At 35.4% G+C, this 21082-nt stretch overlaps 1 protein-coding gene across 7 annotated transcripts in view; it reads left to right on the top strand.

Annotated features, from left to right (window-relative positions):
- The window catches only part of Med13l (mediator complex subunit 13L), a 280561-nt gene that overhangs the window by 144907 nt on the left and 114572 nt on the right, over positions 1-21082 (top strand). For 5 of the 7 annotated variants that reach the window (XM_063225705.1, XM_063225703.1, XM_063225702.1 and 2 more), the window contains one exon: positions 9747-9830. The exons of the other annotated variants lie outside the window; for them this stretch is intronic. In XM_063225705.1, coding sequence (XP_063081775.1) covers positions 9747-9830 — 84 coding nt within the window. The remainder of the gene's footprint in view (positions 1-9746; positions 9831-21082) is intronic. 7 annotated transcript variants of the gene reach the window in all.

Genomic DNA, 21082 nt, shown 5'->3' with positions numbered 1-21082 from the left:
TCCTAAGGACAAGGATAATCTCTTATAATTAAGAAAATTGGGAAATTTGATGTTGTTAAAATGCCATTATTTAATCTAGTTTTAATTTAGATTTTGTCCATTGTCCTACTTTTAATGTTCCTTATAGCTTCACTCCTTAAGGTCCAACCCATAATGATACATTCATTTTCATTTTTCTTTTATGTTCAAGAATTTTTTCTTGCTTCACTTTTTTCTTTAATGTTGCATTTGTGGTGCTGTCAGGCCATATTTTGGCTCCTTGGCTTGAGATAGGGTACTCAGTGTCTTACAGTGAGACATACACTTCCATGGTATGATAACGATGTGACCATTTCTAATCACTTCAGAGAGGTGATAATCTGTTAGGCTTCTTTACTCTTCTATTTATTTATGATCTTTGACACCTTTATCATTTTTGTGGGCAGGCCAATTTTCATAGAATATACTATCTTAATTTCATACTATCATAATTTTCATAGAGTATACTATCTTAAAGCTTAATGAAAAATAATTATTTTACAAGATAAACATTAGCATAATTTTTCAAAAATCTCAAGTTAACCACATAAACTGTGGTCGAAAAGATATTATTAATTATTTTCTAAAAGAAAAGTTATTTCATATGTCTCAAAACTAATTTCTGTGGGAGGATTCAAATATAACATTCTGGTACTATTTTAATGGAAGTTTAAAGAATTTAGGTCAAATTACCCAAATAAATTTATGGAGAAAAAAAAAAAACAAGTAAAACTGTGCCATGGCATATGGAATAATGTGGCAAACTATGTAGTAACAAAAACTCAAGATGCACAGTATTTCATATTTAATTTGCAGGATGTTTACTTAAGCTGCAGACAGATGAAAAAGTTGTGGTGAATAGTCTAAAGGGGGTAGAGCTTGGATGTGCACACACACAAATATATTCGGTATTAGCTTTTCCAGTTTCTGCTGATTATTAAAGAAAATAACAACCATTTAAGATGCTTTCCTTCCCTTTTCATCTGTCTGCAGCTTAAGCAATTTAAGATATGATTTTCTGTCTTTTTCCTGGCAATTTTGTATTTTACCTTTGTATTTGTGTTCATGTCTGTGAGTTCCTGTCATCTAAATCAGAATTGCAGTTACTGACAGATCATTGAGGGCTGTGTCACTTGCAGGGCATATGTGCTTCCTAAACCATATTTTCTGTGCTTTGCATATTAACAAAGCTTGGAGAAGTGATTTATTATTTCTGCTTTTTATCTTTTAAGCATGAGGATATATTTAATTAAAAGGGAGTTCCATTTATTACTTTGAGAAACTCTCACTTCTAGCCAAAGGGAAGTCATATAAATTGTTCTTAACAAAAGCTGACATTGTTAATGTATGCAGAATGATGTCACTGTAGTGACTTATTAAAAATAATATAGCTTTCGGGGCTGGGGATTTAGCTCAGTGGCATAAGTACCTGCCTTGCAAGCAGGCGGTTGTGAGTTTGATCCGCGGTACTGATAAAAAGGAAAAAAGACAAAAAAAAAAAAAGTATATATATAGATTTCACAAAGTGTGATGTTTCATTTTTTATTGCTATCACTTGATGCTGAGGTAATAACTATGTTGATGCTGTGTAAAATATTTAAAATTTTACTACTTCCACATGTTTTCCCTTTCTGTTACTCATTTCTCCTTGGGTACCCTATATTACATATATCTAGCTAGGTTCATCTGTCTAACAAAAATTTAAAAATCACTGCTACTTTCTCAAGCATTTTCCAGAAAGGCATTAGACATATTTGGTTGTAATTTTATTTCTCCTTTTAGAGACATATTTCTGGAAAACCTTTTCTTTGTTGCTTTCAGAGACAGGAAATATTTTGGGTCTTAGCTCTGCCATTTCACTTTGTGACATAGGCCAGTGACCTGAGCTTGCTATACTTGCTATGAACAGAGGTTCATTCACTTATAAAATGGTGTAGGATTGTTGGCTCAGCACAGTGCCTTTCCTCATTATGAGCTCAGGAGGCCAGGTGTGATGGCACATACCTGTAAATCTCAGAACTCTGGGAGGCTACGGCAGGAGAACTGCAAATTTGAGGTCAGCCAGACAGCTTAGTGACCCTGTTTGAAAATAAAAAAAAGAGCTGGGGATGTAGCTCAGTTGGAAGGTCCTGGTTTCAATGCCCAGTACTGTCTCCTGCCCCAGCTCAGTAAATAGTTAGCCACTGTTACACCCAAGAGAAGTGTAGTAAAATACTACTAACTTCAAGCTGAGATAATACTAAAAGTCAGTCATTTATCCAGCTAATCTCCTCCTTTAAAATTGTTTTTGTGTCGTCATACTTGAACACTTGCGGTTATGTAAGTGTGGTTTTCCAAAGGAGTTCATTTCATCTTCAGAGATCATTAAAAAGTCTTCACAGTGTTAAAAAGTCTTAACATTGAGCAGAAATCTGTAGCTTCCATTTCTTAATTGTCGTACTATAACTGATGAAATCCTAGAAATACAGTGGCCTGTTTAGTATGAAACTGAAGTATTTTTTGCCTTGCTTGCAAAGGCAAAAAATTCCCCACCTCTCCTTGCCAGCCTTCTATATATGCCTCCATTTGATGGCACTTGCCTCATTTTAATTTCTTTTGGCTTATTTTGGGATGTCGTAATGTTTCATGAAATGCTGTGGCTTCCATCATCAGTCAGAGTAGGCTCAGTTAAGACCTAAAGAGTTTTGGTCTCAGAGTAGGCGTTAACAGAAGACCTTTAGGACTTTCTAGCTCAAAATGGCAGTTTGCTTCTTGCCCTTGTTGCATGTCCATTGTGAGTCATTGATTACAGTGTATACTGCTGACTGTAGTGTTCCTTCCAGGCCTCATGGTAGTAGAGCAACACCTGTCTAAGACTTGCTGGGCTCCTGCTAGAGATCAAAGAGCAGTGGCCAAATGGGAGATGGGAGCCAAATGGAAGAGAGTGATCATCCATTCTAAAGTGATGTGTGCCATTTCTGCTTACATTCCATTTCTAAGACATTCATCACAAGGCTTACCGAAATGACAAAGTAGAGAATTTTCAGGTGTGTGCCTCACGCCTGACCTTTTGAGCTTAACAATAAAAAAAAAAACGTACTGTCAGAGGGAGATGTCAGTGTTACAGGGCCAAGTGTGATACTAATGGGACTGGGAGAGAGAGCATGAGTTTGGGACAAGATTACTTCTACCATCTACCATAATGGATTCAAGGTGTTTGCCCCTTCTGATCATCCGTCCTCCAATGAGGAGCCAGCTCTATCACTGAAACACAAGTGTAGATCTCTCTGTCTCTGTCTCTGTCTCTGTCTCTGTCTCTGGTCACTGTGTGTCTCTGTCTCCCTCCTCACTCACCTTATACTAGGGATTGAACTGAAGACCTTTCCAATGTGCTACATCCCAGCTGTTTTTTGTGTTTTGTTTTGTTTTAATTTTGAGAAAGACCTCATACCAAGTTGCTCAATTCACCAGACTGGGCTAGAGCATTTGATCTTCCTGCCTCAGCCTTCGAGATTGCTCGGGTTACAGCCATATACCACTGTAGCTGGCCATAGATGTCTTTATATATGTTTTTTAAAAACTGTGAGCCATACTGGCTTGTGTCGGCATTTTCTTTCTTTTGTGATTTCTTATAATTTCACAATCTGAGACTGTTAGAACATTTGTAAATTTTATAGTTATCAGATAATCATGCTTATTTTCCCTTTCTTTTGAGAGAGTATGAGGGGCAGTGATCATTACCTCTTTTTGGCAAAATGCCCTGAATGATAAACTACCATTAATTTAGTTTTTACTTACATAGTCTCTGCTAGTTTGTCTTAACTGTCCTTTCCTTTTTTTGCCTTCTTCCCTCACTTTCTAAGGTACCAGATCAGATCTTTTCCATTTTGCTCTATAATTATGATTTTCTCAAAGGTAGCACTTCATACTTTCAGTTTAGGTTGTCTTATACTCTTGTTAATGGAAAAGTAGTTTGTGCATAGATTATGGAAAAAACTAACCTGCAGTTGTTTTTCACGAGTTTCTTCATTTGGTGTTTTTAGTATTGCAGACATAATGGCTGCTTTGCTTTCATGATTATGGTTGATGATCTGTTTTTATGATACATCACTGTATTATTACCCCTCTTTATCAAACTGAAACATTGGTTGAAAGGTTTTTGAAACAGCCAGGAAATAGGTGTGTTAGAAAAGCACATAGTTTTTAGTGTTGCTTCACTGATTTTACCACATGTGGGACTGATGAAAATCTTAGTTTTGTAGCTTTCAAAGAAGTCCTAAAATGTGTGGCATAATGCTGTCAAATTGGCGTTTTGAGTTATTATTGTACTTTACTAAAACCTTTCTTAGGATTTTAGTATAAAACATATAGGCTGATTTTGTTGAGAAGGTTTTTTCTTCTTGAAGTGAAATAATTGCACACAATTGATTATGTGAGTCTTTTGATGCTGTTATACTCTATCGTGTCCGTGCTTACTTAGGGAGACTTCCATTTGTGAGTATTTGACATGCGTAAAACATAATGGCTCTTTTGAGGAGTCTGCTGTGCTGCTGTACACAAGTGCAGCACATTCACCCCAAGTAGTTTATAGCACACTTCTCCACCTGCCTGTGGCCCAGAACTTCTTAGTTGGCCAACAGTTGATGTTTGGAGTTAGGATATTTTATTTGGAAAACATGGTGGATATAATGTGGAGAAAATTGTTATTATATCAGTAGCATTGTTCTGATAGGTGGCTAGTTTTCAGTGCATTATGGCATTGTGATTCAGCAGAGGTGATTATCAGTGGGTACATGAGCAGTGGCCTTGGATGTGGTGGTTTACAGATTTCAGAGTGATCCTCACTTGAGTGTGGTGGTGGATATAGGCATGGTTAAGAATTGATGATACAACATTGCAGCACTGAAGGTTCCTTGTGATAATGGGCAACGAATAAGTAACCTTTATGTCTTACTATGTTTGAAATACCATAATGTACAGTTTTCTTCTGAAAGTGTGAGAACAAGTTCTTAGATCTCAGGGGAGCATTCTTTAAGTACAAACATCATAGACAGGTGGCTGAAAGCACAAATCTAAATGTAAATATATGGAAAGAAATTTGTTAAATACTAACCAATCTTTTTAATGTTTTAGGAGAGGGAAAGGATTGATAAAGAAGATAAAGAGATTGATTCAGCCCTGCAGTTGTCTGAATTTATTTAGGTGGGAATTAGGAGCATTGTGGTTTCTAGGAAGAGGATCTCTTTACATTTATGTTTGATAAAGATTGGCGTGGCTAGGTAAAGACTTTGCTATTGGTGAAAATGTTTTGGTATGAAGTTATATAAAGTTTTATCTGTATGAACAGCTCTGTCACTAGTTGGTAACATTAATAATGCAATAATACAGGGGAGGGTACAGAAGAGAAATACTTGGATTTTTAATCAATACAAATTATTACACATGTGTAATTTGAAGGGCACAGAAGGAGCCACAGCCAGTGGTGAACTTTCTTCTCTGCCTCCAAACTGTTCCATCCTGAATGTGGCTTGCCAAGTTAGGCTGTGAGTTATGCTGTGGCTCTTGGAATCTTACATTAGGTCTGGCTTTTGGATTGAAGATTAGTGCTCGCCAATTTTGGGGTCATATTGCACCTCGTAGTTAATTATTTCAAGCCATATGGCATGACACAGAAACATTACATACATATACAGGCACACACATGCAACCTGATTTTCATTCTCGACCAGCTGTTTCTTTTCTTTTTGAACTAGTGATTTTGGAGAATTGATGGAGGATTAGGGAGAGATAATTTTTAGTGCTGTTTCTTAAACATCTGGCATCACATGAAATTATGTCATTTTTATAGGAAGATTTTGAAAGTGTCAATAATGACTGACAGTACTGAATGAATATGGTTAGCTGATATATATATATATATATATACATGGCAGTGTTTGTGATGTTGATTGATGCAGTTTTTGGCGGGTGGAATATTGTTGGTAGGTTTATTAATTAAGTTTTATGTTTGGACTCTCAAAAGTCAGAAAATAAATGTTGACAGAATCTAAAAAGAGGGATATTTCTGATATAATTTTTCTAACTTGGAATTACCCCTCTTGAGAAGATTTGCTCAAATGATGTTCAATTGTAACTAAAGAATTAAGCACTAGTCTTTCTAAACATTTTTTAGTAGCTTCATTGACTATCTTCTTTGAGTTTAGTCTGTGGTGGGACGTGATAGGCTAAAAGAAATGAAGTAAGTAGATTAGCTCTCGCAAACAGTGTCTCATTAGTGAGACTATACACAAGATACACATAAGAAACTTCAAATAGTACAAGTATGGATTAGTGGTTATGAATTAAAAGGAATAGCAGTGTCATATGAAAAGGGAAATATTTTTAGTATGTGTAACCTTCATTTTTCACATGTTTATTGAGCACATATCAGTATACAGCAGAATATAAAGAGATTACATCACAAGCGTTTAAAATATGTGTTGACTATTGTAAGAGAATCATAGAAATGAATCATTACAACTGATGGTAAAGTACTGCTGTAGGAATGCTCTGCAGGCTTGATCTGGGAAGGAAAGATGGGTAAAATTTAGATTAGAGGAATAAGGATAGAATGGGAACATAGAGGAAGTCCAAGCAAAAAGCATTGCGAGTAGCAAGATTTAATGTGGAAATTTTAACTCAGGATCTGCTTTGAATACTTCACCTTTTTGGGAACTATGTGCAGTGTTTAGCTCTTCCATACAAAACTCATAGTAGTTCCTACCCCATTTTTCTTCCTCCTCCTCCTCTTTTTTTTTTTTTTTTTTTTTTTTTTTTTTTTTTTTACTTACAGTATAGGTCTATGACCTAAAACAACATGATTGAGAAACAGGGATATAGCTCAATGGCACAGTGCCTGCCTGGCAAGTGCAAGGTCATGAGTTCAATCCCCAGTACCAAAACAAAGCAGAACAACATAACAAAACGCCATGACTGAGAACAGTCTTCTATTGATTCAGCATACTCGCACATATCAGTAAGGTAGTAGAATTGTCTTCCTTAGTAAGGTCACACTTTCTCTTCTTATTTTCTCCCATGACTTTAACTTTTTTTAACTTTTTATCGGTACCAGGGATTGAACTCATGACCGCCTGCTTGCAAGGCAGGTACTTATGCCACTGAGCTAAATCTGCAGCCCCTTCTCCCATGACTTTTAAAGTGCCCAGTAGAATTATTTTCTGCAGTGTGTAACCGTGGAAGTGTCACATGTGAAATTGCCTACCAGCCTCTTAATAATGAAAAATCTAGTAAAAACACTACTTCATTCATTGCTATTCTGTATTCTCATGTTTTTTTTTTTTTTTTTCACTGTGTAGGAAATTACCTATCACATAGACTACAACTGAAAAATCATGTAAGTCTGTATGACTGTGTTTTTAGAAGTAGATGGTTTTAGACTAAGGGATCAGTAGTTTCCATAACGGATGATAACTTTTTGTTGACATTGCCTGGTAAAGAAATATGATCTGTAGTGAGACCTTCCAGAGCTACAGTCATAAGAGTTAGATTCTTGTATAGCAGTGTAGAGCCTGTGCATTTTGCTTTTGTCCTCAAGTGGTCTTGGCCATGTGCTGCTCCCCTGCTCCAGACTGATTTTTTTAAATACACTTTTACGTATTGTCCTTTAGTCAGTGAGATATTTTTTTTCTTTCATAGTCTCACTCCTATACATAAGTAATTCTTTTGAATTTTGACCTTAAATTTGGCATTTAATTTTGAAAAATTGCTGTTAATTAGGGTATGTCACTAAAAGACACTGTTTAGTATTTGATGTAATTTTCTCACCTGTTACACATAAGCAATATTGATTTTAAGATATATCTTCAATTTAGTAACAGCTTTTGGAGAACAAAGAAACACTTTCATATTAATTCAAGTACAAGATACATCTGGATTTAAAAATGAGAAAAAAATGGATGAAATGGTAATAGATCAGTATCCTGGCTCTGTAATCAACTATACCAAGACTGGGTGGCTGCTTTGCTGTTGATAGCTGTGTGACTGGCTAGGTAATATTTTCTTTACACCTTAGCTATTCAGCTATGAAAACTGACACTGTCACACCTATTTTTTATATGTACACAAATTAATGAGATACTGTGGCTGGTGTGTTCAAACATGGTGGCAAAGATGCTACCAACTTTAGTAATAGTTATTGAGAGTATTAATGAAGGAAGGCATTATGATACTGAACTCAGGTGGAAATATGTATATATAGCCTAGCTAAAGAGGTAATGAAATCTTTTAGCCAGTGAATAAACTATACACATACTTTTTGAGTTCCCTTCTTTACTTTCTTGTTTAGTAGCTATTCTGTTTTCTATTGTGAATTTGATGGTGTCATGACTAATACCAAAAAAACATGTTTTTTTTTTTTAATTTTAAAACTTCAAAACAAGATTGGATTACTCTGAAAGAATTTTCCTTATTATAGTGAGATAGAATGCTATAGAACTTCATTTTCAAAATAAAAGGAGTTGAAACCAGTGACTTTGTTGTAACATTGTTTCAAATTGATTCTGCCTGTAGGGAGTTAGTTATAGTGTGGCCAGCAGAAAATATTACCACTTACTAACCCATTTAACCTGTAATGAGTTGGGTGAGGGCTTGAATTGTTTTCATCCTCTTTGGTGGTGTAGAAATTATAGTCAGAATCTAATTACAGAATTGCTTGAATATTGAATAAACAATATAGAATATTGAATAAAGAATATGGTTTTTTGGGGGACTGGTAGAAAGAAACTTACATAGGAGAATTACATGTAGTGTTCTGACAACTTTTCTTATAAAGTGCATGTCATTTTATTGAATGATGTTAAGAGATTACTGTATTTCATCAGTTCCAAAATGCATGTTTCCCTCTATCTCTTTGTGTTTTTAATATGGGAGATGTTCCTCATAACCCATGGCCGTCTCAAAGTTGGCAGGATTGCAGTTCCGATAGAGCTATCTTTTTCCTGCACAGGAGTGAACTTGATCCCAACTGCAGTATTGTCACTTCAGCTAAATTGTGTGTGTTACTGATATTATATGTCTTGGGTTCAGTTACCATTTAACATGTCTTGAGAAAGTATACCTTTTGATTTGACACCGAAATGCAACATATTTGGATATAAGTAAAGCAAATTGTTATTGAAGATGTGACTACAAGTCCTTATTTTCTTGCAAAGCTATAACTGGGTGCTTAATCATGCCTTCAAAAGAAAAATGCCCAAGTAGATGAAGTTAGGTTTTTGTTACTGTGATCCTTGCTAAAAGAATGAAACCAAAGATACATCCAGCTCTAAAACAGGTAAGTATCAGTGACTTAGAAGAACATCTCTGAGATACCTCATGAAATGCTGCATTTCTTATATTCTTGATGATACAAGAATTGAAGTCTTGCAGATGTGTGTTTTGATTTGGGTAATTTGAAAGGGTAAGAAGATTTGGATATACTTCAATCAATTTATTTTACATATTTTGGACATTAAAAAACCACACACACACAGCCCAAATCAGAGAGTGTTTTCATTAAGTATAGTATAAAATTATACTTAAAGTATATTATTAAATGTAGTATGAGATATACTCATTAAGAAGCTGTACTCATTAAGAAAACATGTTGACAATGTAATTAGTGATTTTTTATTTTCATTTGTGTGTCTTATCTGGAGTTATTCAATTTGTTATTGAATCTGTAAAAGTAATTGTTAATGTACTTACTATAGGTGCCTAATGGATAAGAACTTCGTTAGGATTGGGAAATGGTTTGTCCGGCCCTATGAAAAGGATGAAAAGCCAGTTAACAAAAGGTGAGTCTTTGGAATACTCTTAACCTTTTGCTCTGTTTTGCTTGACTACAACTATCTTTGGGGGACCAGTTGGGTGCGGTGATCAGCTTAGTTACTTTTTTCCTAATAATACTGTAGTTTAGATGTAGTAAAATAGATTCTTGAGTCACAGTGTTATTAAAAACTGCATTTATTTTTGTCGAATATTAACAATTACTGGTACAAGTATGTCTAACTGACTTACTGCAGTTTGTTTAGAAGTTAGATATTCTGTTCGTTTCATTACCCATATCCATTTTCCTTAAATATTACATGGGATAACTTTTAAAATAGTCTAGTGAATTAAAATGCTGAATGAACATTTGCACAGTAGCGGTCGATGCTCCTTAAAGTAGGTTAGCTCATCTTTGATTACTGTAAAACCAGGGCTATGATTACGTCTCTAAACCTGAACTTTTATCTGTCATTTATTAGTGCAGGTTTAAATGTAGTTCTTGATAAAATAAAACATGGATTTTTAGATTAAATAAGTAAAAAACTCAGAAATGTAGTTCATACCTTACCAACTCTGACTGTAACATAGACTTAGTAAGAGTCCTCAGATAATGTGTTTACTTGATTTTTCAAGAGCAGGAAACAAAATCTTGATTCTGCTTTACTCCTTGTACTTGGTCTAAGTTAAGGGTTTCAGTTCCTGGCTGCAGATTAGAGCTCTTGAAGCCTTTTAAGGTGGATTTAAAGTTAAAACCGCTGCTGTTTGCGAGAATTTCAGCTGGCAGCTCCTCCCCCTTTTTGAAATACTACTTCCCAGCAGAGGTTTAGTTAGGAGCTTTCTGTCCAACCTTCTGTCTCAGTGCTATAATGAAGTGACGTGGAATGTTCTCATTAACCAAATCTATAACAATTTGGATTTTGTTTTTTATATCAAACTGAAGGGGGGCAGCTGTTTTCTTTGCCTGTTCACTATGAACTTCTTAGAAATATTTTCCTATTTTTAGTACATTTAATATCATTTAGGATTAAACATAAACTATGGAATTTGGGCTGTGTGTATTAAATAGTACATGAAAAAGATGGTAATGCTTTGGAACATTCGTAATGTACATGGGAGTGTACAAATGATTTCTGTTCACAGATACTTTGAAGAATCTTTCTTTTCTTTTTAATTTTGTTTTAAAGATAGTAAAATGCAACAAAACAAGGCAGAACAAAGCCAATCAAAACAGTGCAGTGAAATTGGCATAGAACTTCAAAGGAGCAGGAAACCGGGATAACAATAACAGCTACCGTAGTATATCTTGCTATCTTCAAATAGTTGTCCATTCAATCAGGTATAGCAATCAAACCAAAAAAAAGAACTGATAAAACCAATCAAAACAATATTGAATAGAGAAAAACAGTTAATCGGAACAAAGCGAAAAAACAGTGAAAACAATATTGGCCTTCGGAGACAAGATAGAAGGAAACCCCCATGTTTGCTGTGTTGCATACTATCATCCTCCTGAGAGAGGCTCAGACTTCTGGCCCCAGGTCAGCATAATCAATCAAACAATACAAGCGTTTAGTTGCTTTTTGTGCCTTAGTTGCCAGCAACTCAAGCAGGCCTCGAAACCATCCAGTTGCTAATGGGGGATGGGGACACATGACACACACATGGACCTAGACTCATGGGAGACACTGACTTACTTTCTCCTTGGCATGCCCACGGCTCACACTGCTTACCAGAAAGGCTGGCTCCTTGCTTTCTTGGTTGGTCCCCCAAGTTGCAGCATGGCTGAATCTCGGGAGACGCTGACTTGTTTTCTCCATGGTGTGCTTACCAGGAAGGCTGGCTTCTTGCTTTCTTCGTTAGAATTTTTTCTTGTATGTATATTAATTTGACCTGAATAATGATTGTGTTTTATTGAGTTCTATTTTTAATCTTAGAGCTGTTTCTTAAATCTATAGAGGATTTAGATTTTCTGAGTGGTTAAGGTTTGGGCCTTTATAGTCATAAATCTAAATGTAAACTATGAAGTACCTTTTTTAAGTGCATGTTTTTTTAGCACAGTGATTGTCTTCACTATTGTTAGTATATTTACCTTTGGTTACCCTGGATTCTCATACCCTCTCATTGAGGAATTAACTGAGCCAGTCCTAGAACTTTTGATTATTAGACATAAGTGATTGTGTAATGATTTGACAGCTAAGTGATTTGATGGCACATAAATTATAGAAATAAAATATGTACTGAAGGAGTGGTGATTAGGATATTAACGGTAAAAATGATACTGGGGACTGGGGATTTAGCTCAGCGGCATAAGCACCTGCCTTGCAAGCAGGCAGTCGTGAGTTCGATCCCTGGTACCGATAAGGAAAAAGACAAAAAAAAAAAAAAAAAGATATTAAAATGTCAAATGTGGTTATTAATGATTTTATTTTGAGTTTGTATATCTTTGTAGTTTATTTAAATTCCAAAAATCATCATCACTTTAACAAGCCAAATGTAAATAATGCATGAAATGTATTTGGATATTTGATTTAATGTAACTGAGAGGCTACAGATCTCTCAACAATGTAACAATTAGTTTTAGATTGTATATTGATTCTGGAACCTTTTCTTGTGGTTCATAAAAGTGATTCTGAAATAATGTTTCAGAAGATAATAACAATTAGAAAAAATACAAACCAAAGATGAATTTTAAAAGTTGATGTTTGTATAAAAGCTACTAGTTACGATGATTTTTTTGCATATTATTAGAATCTTAGTGGTCCTGTAGATGTGAGTGAGCAGAGGGATACAGTAGAGGACATTTAGAATTAGAAGATATTTGTATTCACATCCCATGTGTCTCCTTGCAAGTCTTGAGTTCAGACAAGTTAGTTTTGTTCTCTGAATGGAGCTTTTTTGTTTTTATAGATAGTTAAAAATAGTTATTGCTAGCTTGAGAGTTACTATGAAGATTAACAGATAATGTATGTGACAGTTTTATAATTGTGAAAAAAAACCATGAATTAATTTTATTGAGTTTAACTTTTATATAGTTAATTTAGTGATCAGTTAGATGCAAGTTCTAAACAAATACTATGTAAAAAAATATTCTAGGAATGTTATTTGATGTCATTAGAAACAAAAAGAATAGGCTTAACTGAATAATCTGAGAATAAAGACTGTAACACTTAATATAGATACCTTTATTTTGATAGGTTAAAAGTACAATATATCTTAGTAAAATATTGGGGCTGGAAGTATAGCTCAGTACTATAGCATGTACTTAGACTATCTGAAGCCTTGAGGTTAAGCCCAAGCACTCTTCTCCCCCCAAAAGGATCTATCACACTGCGTGTTACATGTAATTCAAGTAATTCTAATAGTGATGGCAAAAATAGTGTTCAGTGGATTTACCTGTTAGCCTGATAGCATGAATTTTTGTGCCATAATTGTTCTCTATGCTGATAGCAAACAAAATCATTTGCTTGTGTACTCTTTTTTTTTTTGGTCTTTTTCGTTTTTATCGGTACCAGGGATTGAACTCACAACCGCACACTTGCAAGGCAGGCGCTTATGCCGCTGAGCTAAATCCCCAGTCCCTTGTGTACTCTTTTTAAAAAGAGTTCTTAAAATTTGATACAAGAAGATTTGGGTGGTAACTCTAAAAATATGCATAGCATTATGAATTAAATATTATATATTTGACCAAGTAGTTTCAACAGGATAATAGGAATTTATTTCACACTAATTTTGACTGTATTGACATCTTCTGTTGCTCATTTCCTTGATTTGAACACAGTAAATACTGAAGAAAACTTTGGGTGTGTTCTAAAGAGTTTGACAACTCAAGTAAAATAGGATTGTTGGCCTATAAATCTGTGTTGAACAAATCTTTTTCATCCAGAATAATTTAAAAAAAACTACGAAAAAGAAATTCTTAGAAGTATTTCCAATTCTGAGATTTCTTCCTACTGGAAAGGGGTTTGTTTCCTAATTTACTTTAGTTTCAGCTCACATTTTATTCCTGATAAATTGCACACTTTAGTCTCTGAAAGTCATTATTAGCAAAACAATTGATTGCCCCCATAAACTGTTGAGTTGTTTGACCTTTCCTGGTATCAGGTATACAGAAGCTAACACAAATGCCAACTTGCTAGTCTTATTTCTGAATTAAATTGGCATCACCTCCTCATGGTAAAGCTGCCTTCTTGTTGGATAATAAGGACCTTTTAGGTATCAGGTGGGAGTTAAGATGTTCTAGGGATGGATGGATGAATGGAGGGTCAAACGGTGAACTTTATGATGAAAGAAGCATAATTCAGTTTTTTTCATATCTCAGTCTCTTTAAGGAGGTCACATAATGATCACATAATGAACTGAATACCATAGAAGGAGATTGCAGCTACCAGGTATAATAAAGACACTGAATGGAGCTACTGATTGCCATCCTATAGAAAACCAGGCTTGTAGAAAATATTATGGTGTGTCCTTACTCACTAGATCTGCCACTGGGTAACTTCCAACTGACTAGTTTTTCTTTTCTTTCACTTTTTATTTTTTTATTAGTACTTTTCTAGTATATGATCACATTTCTCATGGGGAATTGGTATATTTACATAACAGGTCTTAATTCTTTTTTCATTCCTTTCCTTCCTCCTCCCTCCATCTCATGGTTTCCTTTCCATTTGCAAAAGATGTCTCCCTATTTATTTCCTGTTGTCTTTTATTTTGCTTTTTCGGAGTTCTCATGTAAGAAAAGCCATATGTTACTAACTTTCGTGCCTGATTTATTTCAATTAATGTTAATGTTTCAAAGTTTATCCATTTTCCTACAAGTGACTCATTTATCTTTTTTATGGCAGAGTAGTATTCTGTGTAAAATACCACATTTTCTTAACCCATTCCTTCATTATGAACCTATATGATCTATTAGTTTTCTCATACCAAATTCTTATTTAGAACATACTGTGTTTTTCACTTCCATTTAGTGTCTGATTTATATAATTATAGTCCAATTCAATGGAAAGATCATTACAGTATGGGTATAAAAGAAGGTAGATTCTGAAAGAAACACTGCAATTTAAATAAATGGCAAATATATGATGGTGGCATTGTTCTTGTTTTTTGTGGAGACAGGTCTCCCTATGTAGTTCAGGCTGGTCTTGAACTCATTCTGTGGCCCAGGCTGGCCTTGAATTCATGGTGATCCCCCTGCCTCAGCCTCCTGAGTGGTAGGATCACAGATATGTACCACTACATCTGGCCATATGTATTTTTTAGATACCATAATTTTTAGTTCTGTAATTCTCATTGTATTTTTTTATCCTTTGAATTTCTCAGCTATGATTTATCTAATTTTTCATTCATTCATTCATTCATTATGAAACTCATTTTTCTTTTAAGAATAAAGTAGTTGTTTTAAAATAGAGTACTAAGGAAAATATTGGATTTATCTCCCTTTCAGTCTTCTCAATATGGTTTATATTTTTCTTATTTTTTTATGCATGGAGTAATTTTGAATTATGAAAATTAGAAGTGCTTTAGAAACCATATCTCTCCTAAGAAGGTTTAGTTGTTTTAAAGCAAGCAGTTAACTGACTGGGTTCCAACCCTAAACACTATGGTGGGTAGCAGTTGAAATTGCTTTTTACTTCTCTTAGCCTAGGGTTTCTCAGCCTTGGCAGTGTGACTTGTGGTTGGCTAATTGTTGTGGGGATTGTGGGATGATTGATGGCATGTTCCTGGTGTCTTCCTGTGAGGCTAACAGCACTCTCCTTGTGAAGTCATGACAGCACACTGTGTCTGGATATTGCCCTTGGGAGGCCAGATCACCCCTGGGAGCACCACTATTAACTGGCCTGTTGAGTGTCTGCCCCATGCACATCATTCGGGAGTTAGCCAGAGATTTGGACAAAGTTTATGTCTCTGGTTCTCTTCTTTCCAGGATTGATTTCCTTTTTCATTTTCAGCAGCAGTGGTCTCTTTGATCTTAGACCTCTGGCTCTTTAAATCACGAAGACTCAGGGTTTTAATTGGTTTTAACTCTGTGAGGTGGTTCAGCTTTCCCTCATACTTAAAAATAGTTTCAAAAAGAGGAGGACAGGTCAGGGCATATAGGTCGTGCACAGTGATAGCCCATGGCTCCTTTTTCTGTGTTTCTGCCTACAGTGGTAATGCAGTTTGTAATAGGTCTCATGTTTCCTTCAGGACTGATTGGTATTATTTTTGCAGGGAGTGCCATGTTGATCTGGAAAGAGCTTCTTTGTCATCTCCAGAAGTGAATATTAAGACATAACTCTTGCATTACTTTGTTACGTTTCTCTTGCTTATGCTTCACTTGCAGTTCCCTGTTAGAAGAGAAGTGGTAGCTTCTGGAGCTGTACAGCTTTGTGATTACAGACTTTTTTTTTTTTTTTTTTTTAATTTTTTATTTTTTGTCTTTTTCTTTTTCATCGGTACCAGGGATTGAACTCACGACTGCCTGCTTGGAAGGCAGGCGCTTATGCCGCTGAGCTAAATCCCCAGCCCCTTGATTACAGACTTTCACGTTAACATTGTACTTAACTGATAAAGAGTATTTAACTGATAAGAGGAGACAAGTATTTTCTCAGTAATTCCAACATTTGAGTAATACGTGAATTTCTTTTAACTCCTAGTTTTTTTTAGTCTTTATCCTGTTTTAAAGATGTTAATGTTTATAGATCCAGCCTCAAAATTTGTAAACAGAAACTGTCCTAAAAATGCTGAAAGATATTTGTTATTCATTTTCAAATTTACGTTTTCCTCAGGTACTTTTTAGGTCTACAAAAATGATCCTAAGCGATCAATATTAACTTCCTTTTGGGAATTTGGGGGAATGAGAAATAGGACAGGAGAATAAGAGGAAGCACGATTCGATTCAATTCAGGTGGTGCTCAGAGGCCTAGGGCAAGCCTGTGAGGGACATGGAGGAGACCGCAGGCCTGCCTTAGGTCTGTGGGTACGTGTGTAAATGGAACCCTGGCTTGCAAAGATGGGAGCAGGCGCTGCACCTGCTTTGATGGTGGTGTCTCTGTGGCCAGTTGGCCGTGGAGAAATGTATTATCGATAGAGGTTAGAAGAATGTTCATTTCTGAAAAGATCAAAATATATTTGAAAATCATTGCTTTTGGTTAATTTTACATACTTTCCTATTCCTATTTCATATTCCTTATTAGAGGAATACAAGTTGATTAAAAATGTTAAGAAAAACGATTGTATAAATCTACTCACATTAAAATTGCTGAACATAGATTTGCTTTTTTTGTGCAAAGTGAATTGTTTAGGATTAAGTAAGATAAAAGCATGTGGTTGTTTAATGGTGGTGGTTTGCCAGGAGTACTGAAAGTGACAGTAGCAATATTTTAGTTACTGTCTTTGTTGCTAAGACAAAATACCCACATGCAAAGTTAAAGCAAGAAAAGTTGTTAGCTCACAGTTTATAGCGGTTCCTGTCCATAGTTGGCTGGCTCCCAACACAGAGGGGCATGGCAGAGGGGCATCACAGAGGAGAAACAGTTCATGATGGGCAGAAGGTAGCAAAGCAAGCAAGGGACCATAGCAACTCCCCTCTCCCCTCTCCTCCCCCTTTTTCTCCCCTCCCCTCCCCTCCCCTCCCCTATGCAGGCTGCTGGGATTAGAGCAGTGCCAGACCAATCGGTGGACTGATTTAGTATTCACCCAGCCTTAATCTTACCATTTTACCATCCTTAATCCTGGCTTTGCACAATGCATCAGTCAGCCATCACTGAAAAGGCCCACCTATGACCACAGCAGGCTTTGAGGGAACATCTAGACACAAGCCATAACAAGTAATATTTAGAAAAAGTTAAGGGACAATTTTTTATAATTCTGATCACTGGAGGAAGCTTGCTATTCAAAATTTGGGAATCAGTTTTTAAATACACAAGTTTCAGTGAGGTATGTATTTGTCCAATGAATCTCTCCAAATAAGTGGCAATGTAAAATTTTCACATTGTGTATTGATGTTATTCCTCCCCCATCCCTTTTCTCCCTTCCTTCCCCGCTTCTTTCTGCTGTTCCTTTCTCTCTTTCTCTTATACTTGGCCTGTCTGTGCTGGAGTCAAACCATTGAACCCAGGGCCTTGTTTGTGGTAGACAAATGCTGTATCACTGAGCTACATTCATAGCCCAATTTTTAAAGATTGTTTTTCTTTATTACATATTTCAAAGCATGATGCTTCTTGAATTATGTTTGAAATCTGATGTTTGCTTTAAGTAGTTTTGTTGCTAACCTTTTGTGAAATCAAAGGAAAAATTTATAATCTTCTGCTTATGAGTTTCTTTGGTCTCTCATTTGACTTCCCTTGTGTATACTTCCAATAGTGGTGGAGCATTACCCTGCATTAGAACATAGTGGAGTGTCAATTTTATATAGGATGTTGTCTGAACTTCCCCCCACCTTGCATTCCTGCTCCGTAGCAGCAAGTATTTTTCTGGTCACAGTTGCCTTTCAAAATTCTTAGCATAATCTTAACTCCTGTTCTGTATGTTCGTGTTCATTTTATCATATCCTCTCTGTCTTCCCTGGCAACACCTGTTAAAATCTGATTCTTTGGGCTTTCTCCAGAGGCAACTTTTCAAATTATTTTGATATTTTTACCTCTAACTTTGTCAGTATTGTTTTTAGTGCTAACTCTGTGTGTGTGTGTTAATTTTTTTTTTGAATTTATATTTTGGAAGGTAGGAGTTTAGCGTCCTTTCATTCTTATATTATTCCTAAAATGAATCATATTTATTTTGACATACAAAATATGTCATTCTTTTTATTGTACTCAATGTCTGGTGTAATTCTCAACTCAAAGGATATTAAAGGTTGGGTTGTCCTGAGTGGAACATACTTTTCCTTCATAAATGTGTTTAGGACAAAAATGGAAAATGACATCTGAAAGTTACTAACAATGAAATATTAATATTAAAACAAATGTTTTTTTCAGTATTCTTGATGATTCTTTGCAGCACTTTTATTTGACCAATGGGTAGATGGGTTTTTCTTTGTAGTACTTATTGAGTGGTTTGAGCAGTGATGCTTATTTTTCTTTAGGTTAGTATTTCTTACTAAAAAGCCTGTGTTGCTGCATCATACTTTGTTTCATTTTACTGGGCTACGAATTGCAACTCTGGCAGTAGAAATAAACACATTTCAAAATCTTAACATGTCATGTATAAAGAAAGGGGCCTTCCCTAGAGAGAAAGTTGTCAGGCAACAGTAGTATCATTTACACAGTGTTATTTCGTTCTTAAAATGTAAGAAAACAGAATTTCTTAGTTTATGTAATTGAAGACTTAGCTAAATATTTCTGTGTTAGCTCAGAGTTTTAAAAAACAAGTACATATCTGCAAAAGGAAAGCGTTTGCTGGAAAAGTTGGAGATTTTTCTCAGTGATCTAAAAGAATTCTGTCAATTTCAGTGGAACATGATACCTCTCTTTGTTTTGTATTTACAAAATTTAGGATTTAAGCTTTACGTTCAAGAACCTCTTTAAAGAAATAACTCTTCTGTTAATGACTACTTATTGTGTGTTTGAGTAAATAATATTCCTTGGGCTTAATTTAATGGCTGAGAAGAAAATATGACACTCAAATAGAATTCCGTAGTGACAGAACAAGGCAATGTATCCTTTAATACCAGTATATGAAAATAAAAGAACTGGATTATATACTGTCACCTTTTCAACTTTATCCCTGCCACTTACCCACTTTCCCAAAGCTTATAGTAATGACTTCCAACAGCGATCAAGTATTAAATTGAGTAAGCACAATTGTGCATTATTCCTTCAACATTTCAAACATGCTTTGTGGGAGCAAAAAGTTATCAGAGAATACAGTTTTAATTCTGGCATGACCTGTCCTTTATCTCAACCTTTAGAAACTTGTGGCTCTAAAACTATAGGATAAATGCTTCATAAAGTACACGTTAAGTGCATTTCAAATTGGAGTATTCTATAATTGAAGGATAGTAGCATTTGAAGCACTAGATAAGGGTGTGCTCTGAGGATGCCATAGAACCAAGAGTGGTAGAATTTTATTTCAATTTATTGTGAAATTCAAACTTTCCAAGTTTTAGAGATTTCTGAGAACATCATGAACAATCTTTCATTTGGGGCATTGGTTCTCAGTACATTTGATCTCTTCTGGGGAGCCAGATTGGAGGAGAGGCTAGTTAGTGTGACACCAGTTACAGTGAGGCAGAATAATTGGTCCTGTTGTCCTGACCCATGCTTTGAATATTCAGAATTGTGAATCTTGAGCTTAGGAATTTGAACTTCTTATACCTGTGGCTTTTTAAGGGAAGTGATGCATATACATATTATACTGTATTACTGATAGTATTACTGATCTGAGTTTATCAACCAACAGGCTGTTCTTTGGAAGTTTAATGACAGAAATCTTTTGTACTTTCTGCTCTGGCTATTCTTTTCATGTGGTCTGCCCACCATGTTTTGTGTGTCTGCTCCTGTGCTTTGGTTTTCCAGACCCTGAGTAGTGATGATAACTGTGATGATGATGATGTCTACTTTGCATTTATTTGTAGGATCAAATGAGATAGTGAATGGCAATGTCTAATTGCTAACTAAACAGATTTTGAAAGTATGTCTTAGGTTCTCATAGCACTTTATTAGCTACTATTTTAGAATTAAACCTTTGCAAAATTAAATGATAATCAGGGATAAAGTCATGTACCATTTTATTTTTCTTCTTTTGAGATTATTTGATATTGTTTATATATACTTGAATCCTGTATTCTGTTAACCTTTCATTTAAAGCATGTGATAGAACTTCCATAAAATTCATTGCTTTCGACTAGATATTTCCATAGGTTTGAATTTCTTCTCAGATCCACAGGTAGCTATAAAGTGGCCTTTTGATGGTTAGGGTTCCTTAGAAGAATAGTTGTTTATTTTTACTATCTCACCTGTCAGAGGGAATCTCACTGTTGAGCCAGGTGTCTTAGCAATCGAAGTAAGTAATCTGGGTAATGAAGGGAGGCTGCACATGTGAAAAGCCTACTGGACAGAAGTGAGGCCAGCACTCACAGCTATGTGATGAGAAAAGAAGAAACCTCCTTTGACACTACTAGCATTTCCAGAATTTTCTTTCCACTTATTGGGCATCATCCAGCACATGTACAGAAATGGAAATGGTCATTTGTCACATGTCTGTCTTGGAGTGAAAAGAATGGTCTAGATAAAAAAGTTGGATAAAGTGGAAATTGTTGTAAAAAGTAAGTGAGAAATCGAGAGCAAATAAGTTGTCTGTATTT

The sequence above is a fragment of the Cavia porcellus genome, unplaced genomic scaffold (assembly GCF_034190915.1).
Source record: "Cavia porcellus strain 051 isolate PalLab524CR breed Dunkin Hartley unplaced genomic scaffold, mCavPor4.1 scaffold_16, whole genome shotgun sequence".
Classification (NCBI taxonomy): Eukaryota; Metazoa; Chordata; class Mammalia; order Rodentia; family Caviidae; genus Cavia; species Cavia porcellus.
This window is presented reverse-complemented; position numbering and strand designations above follow the sequence as displayed.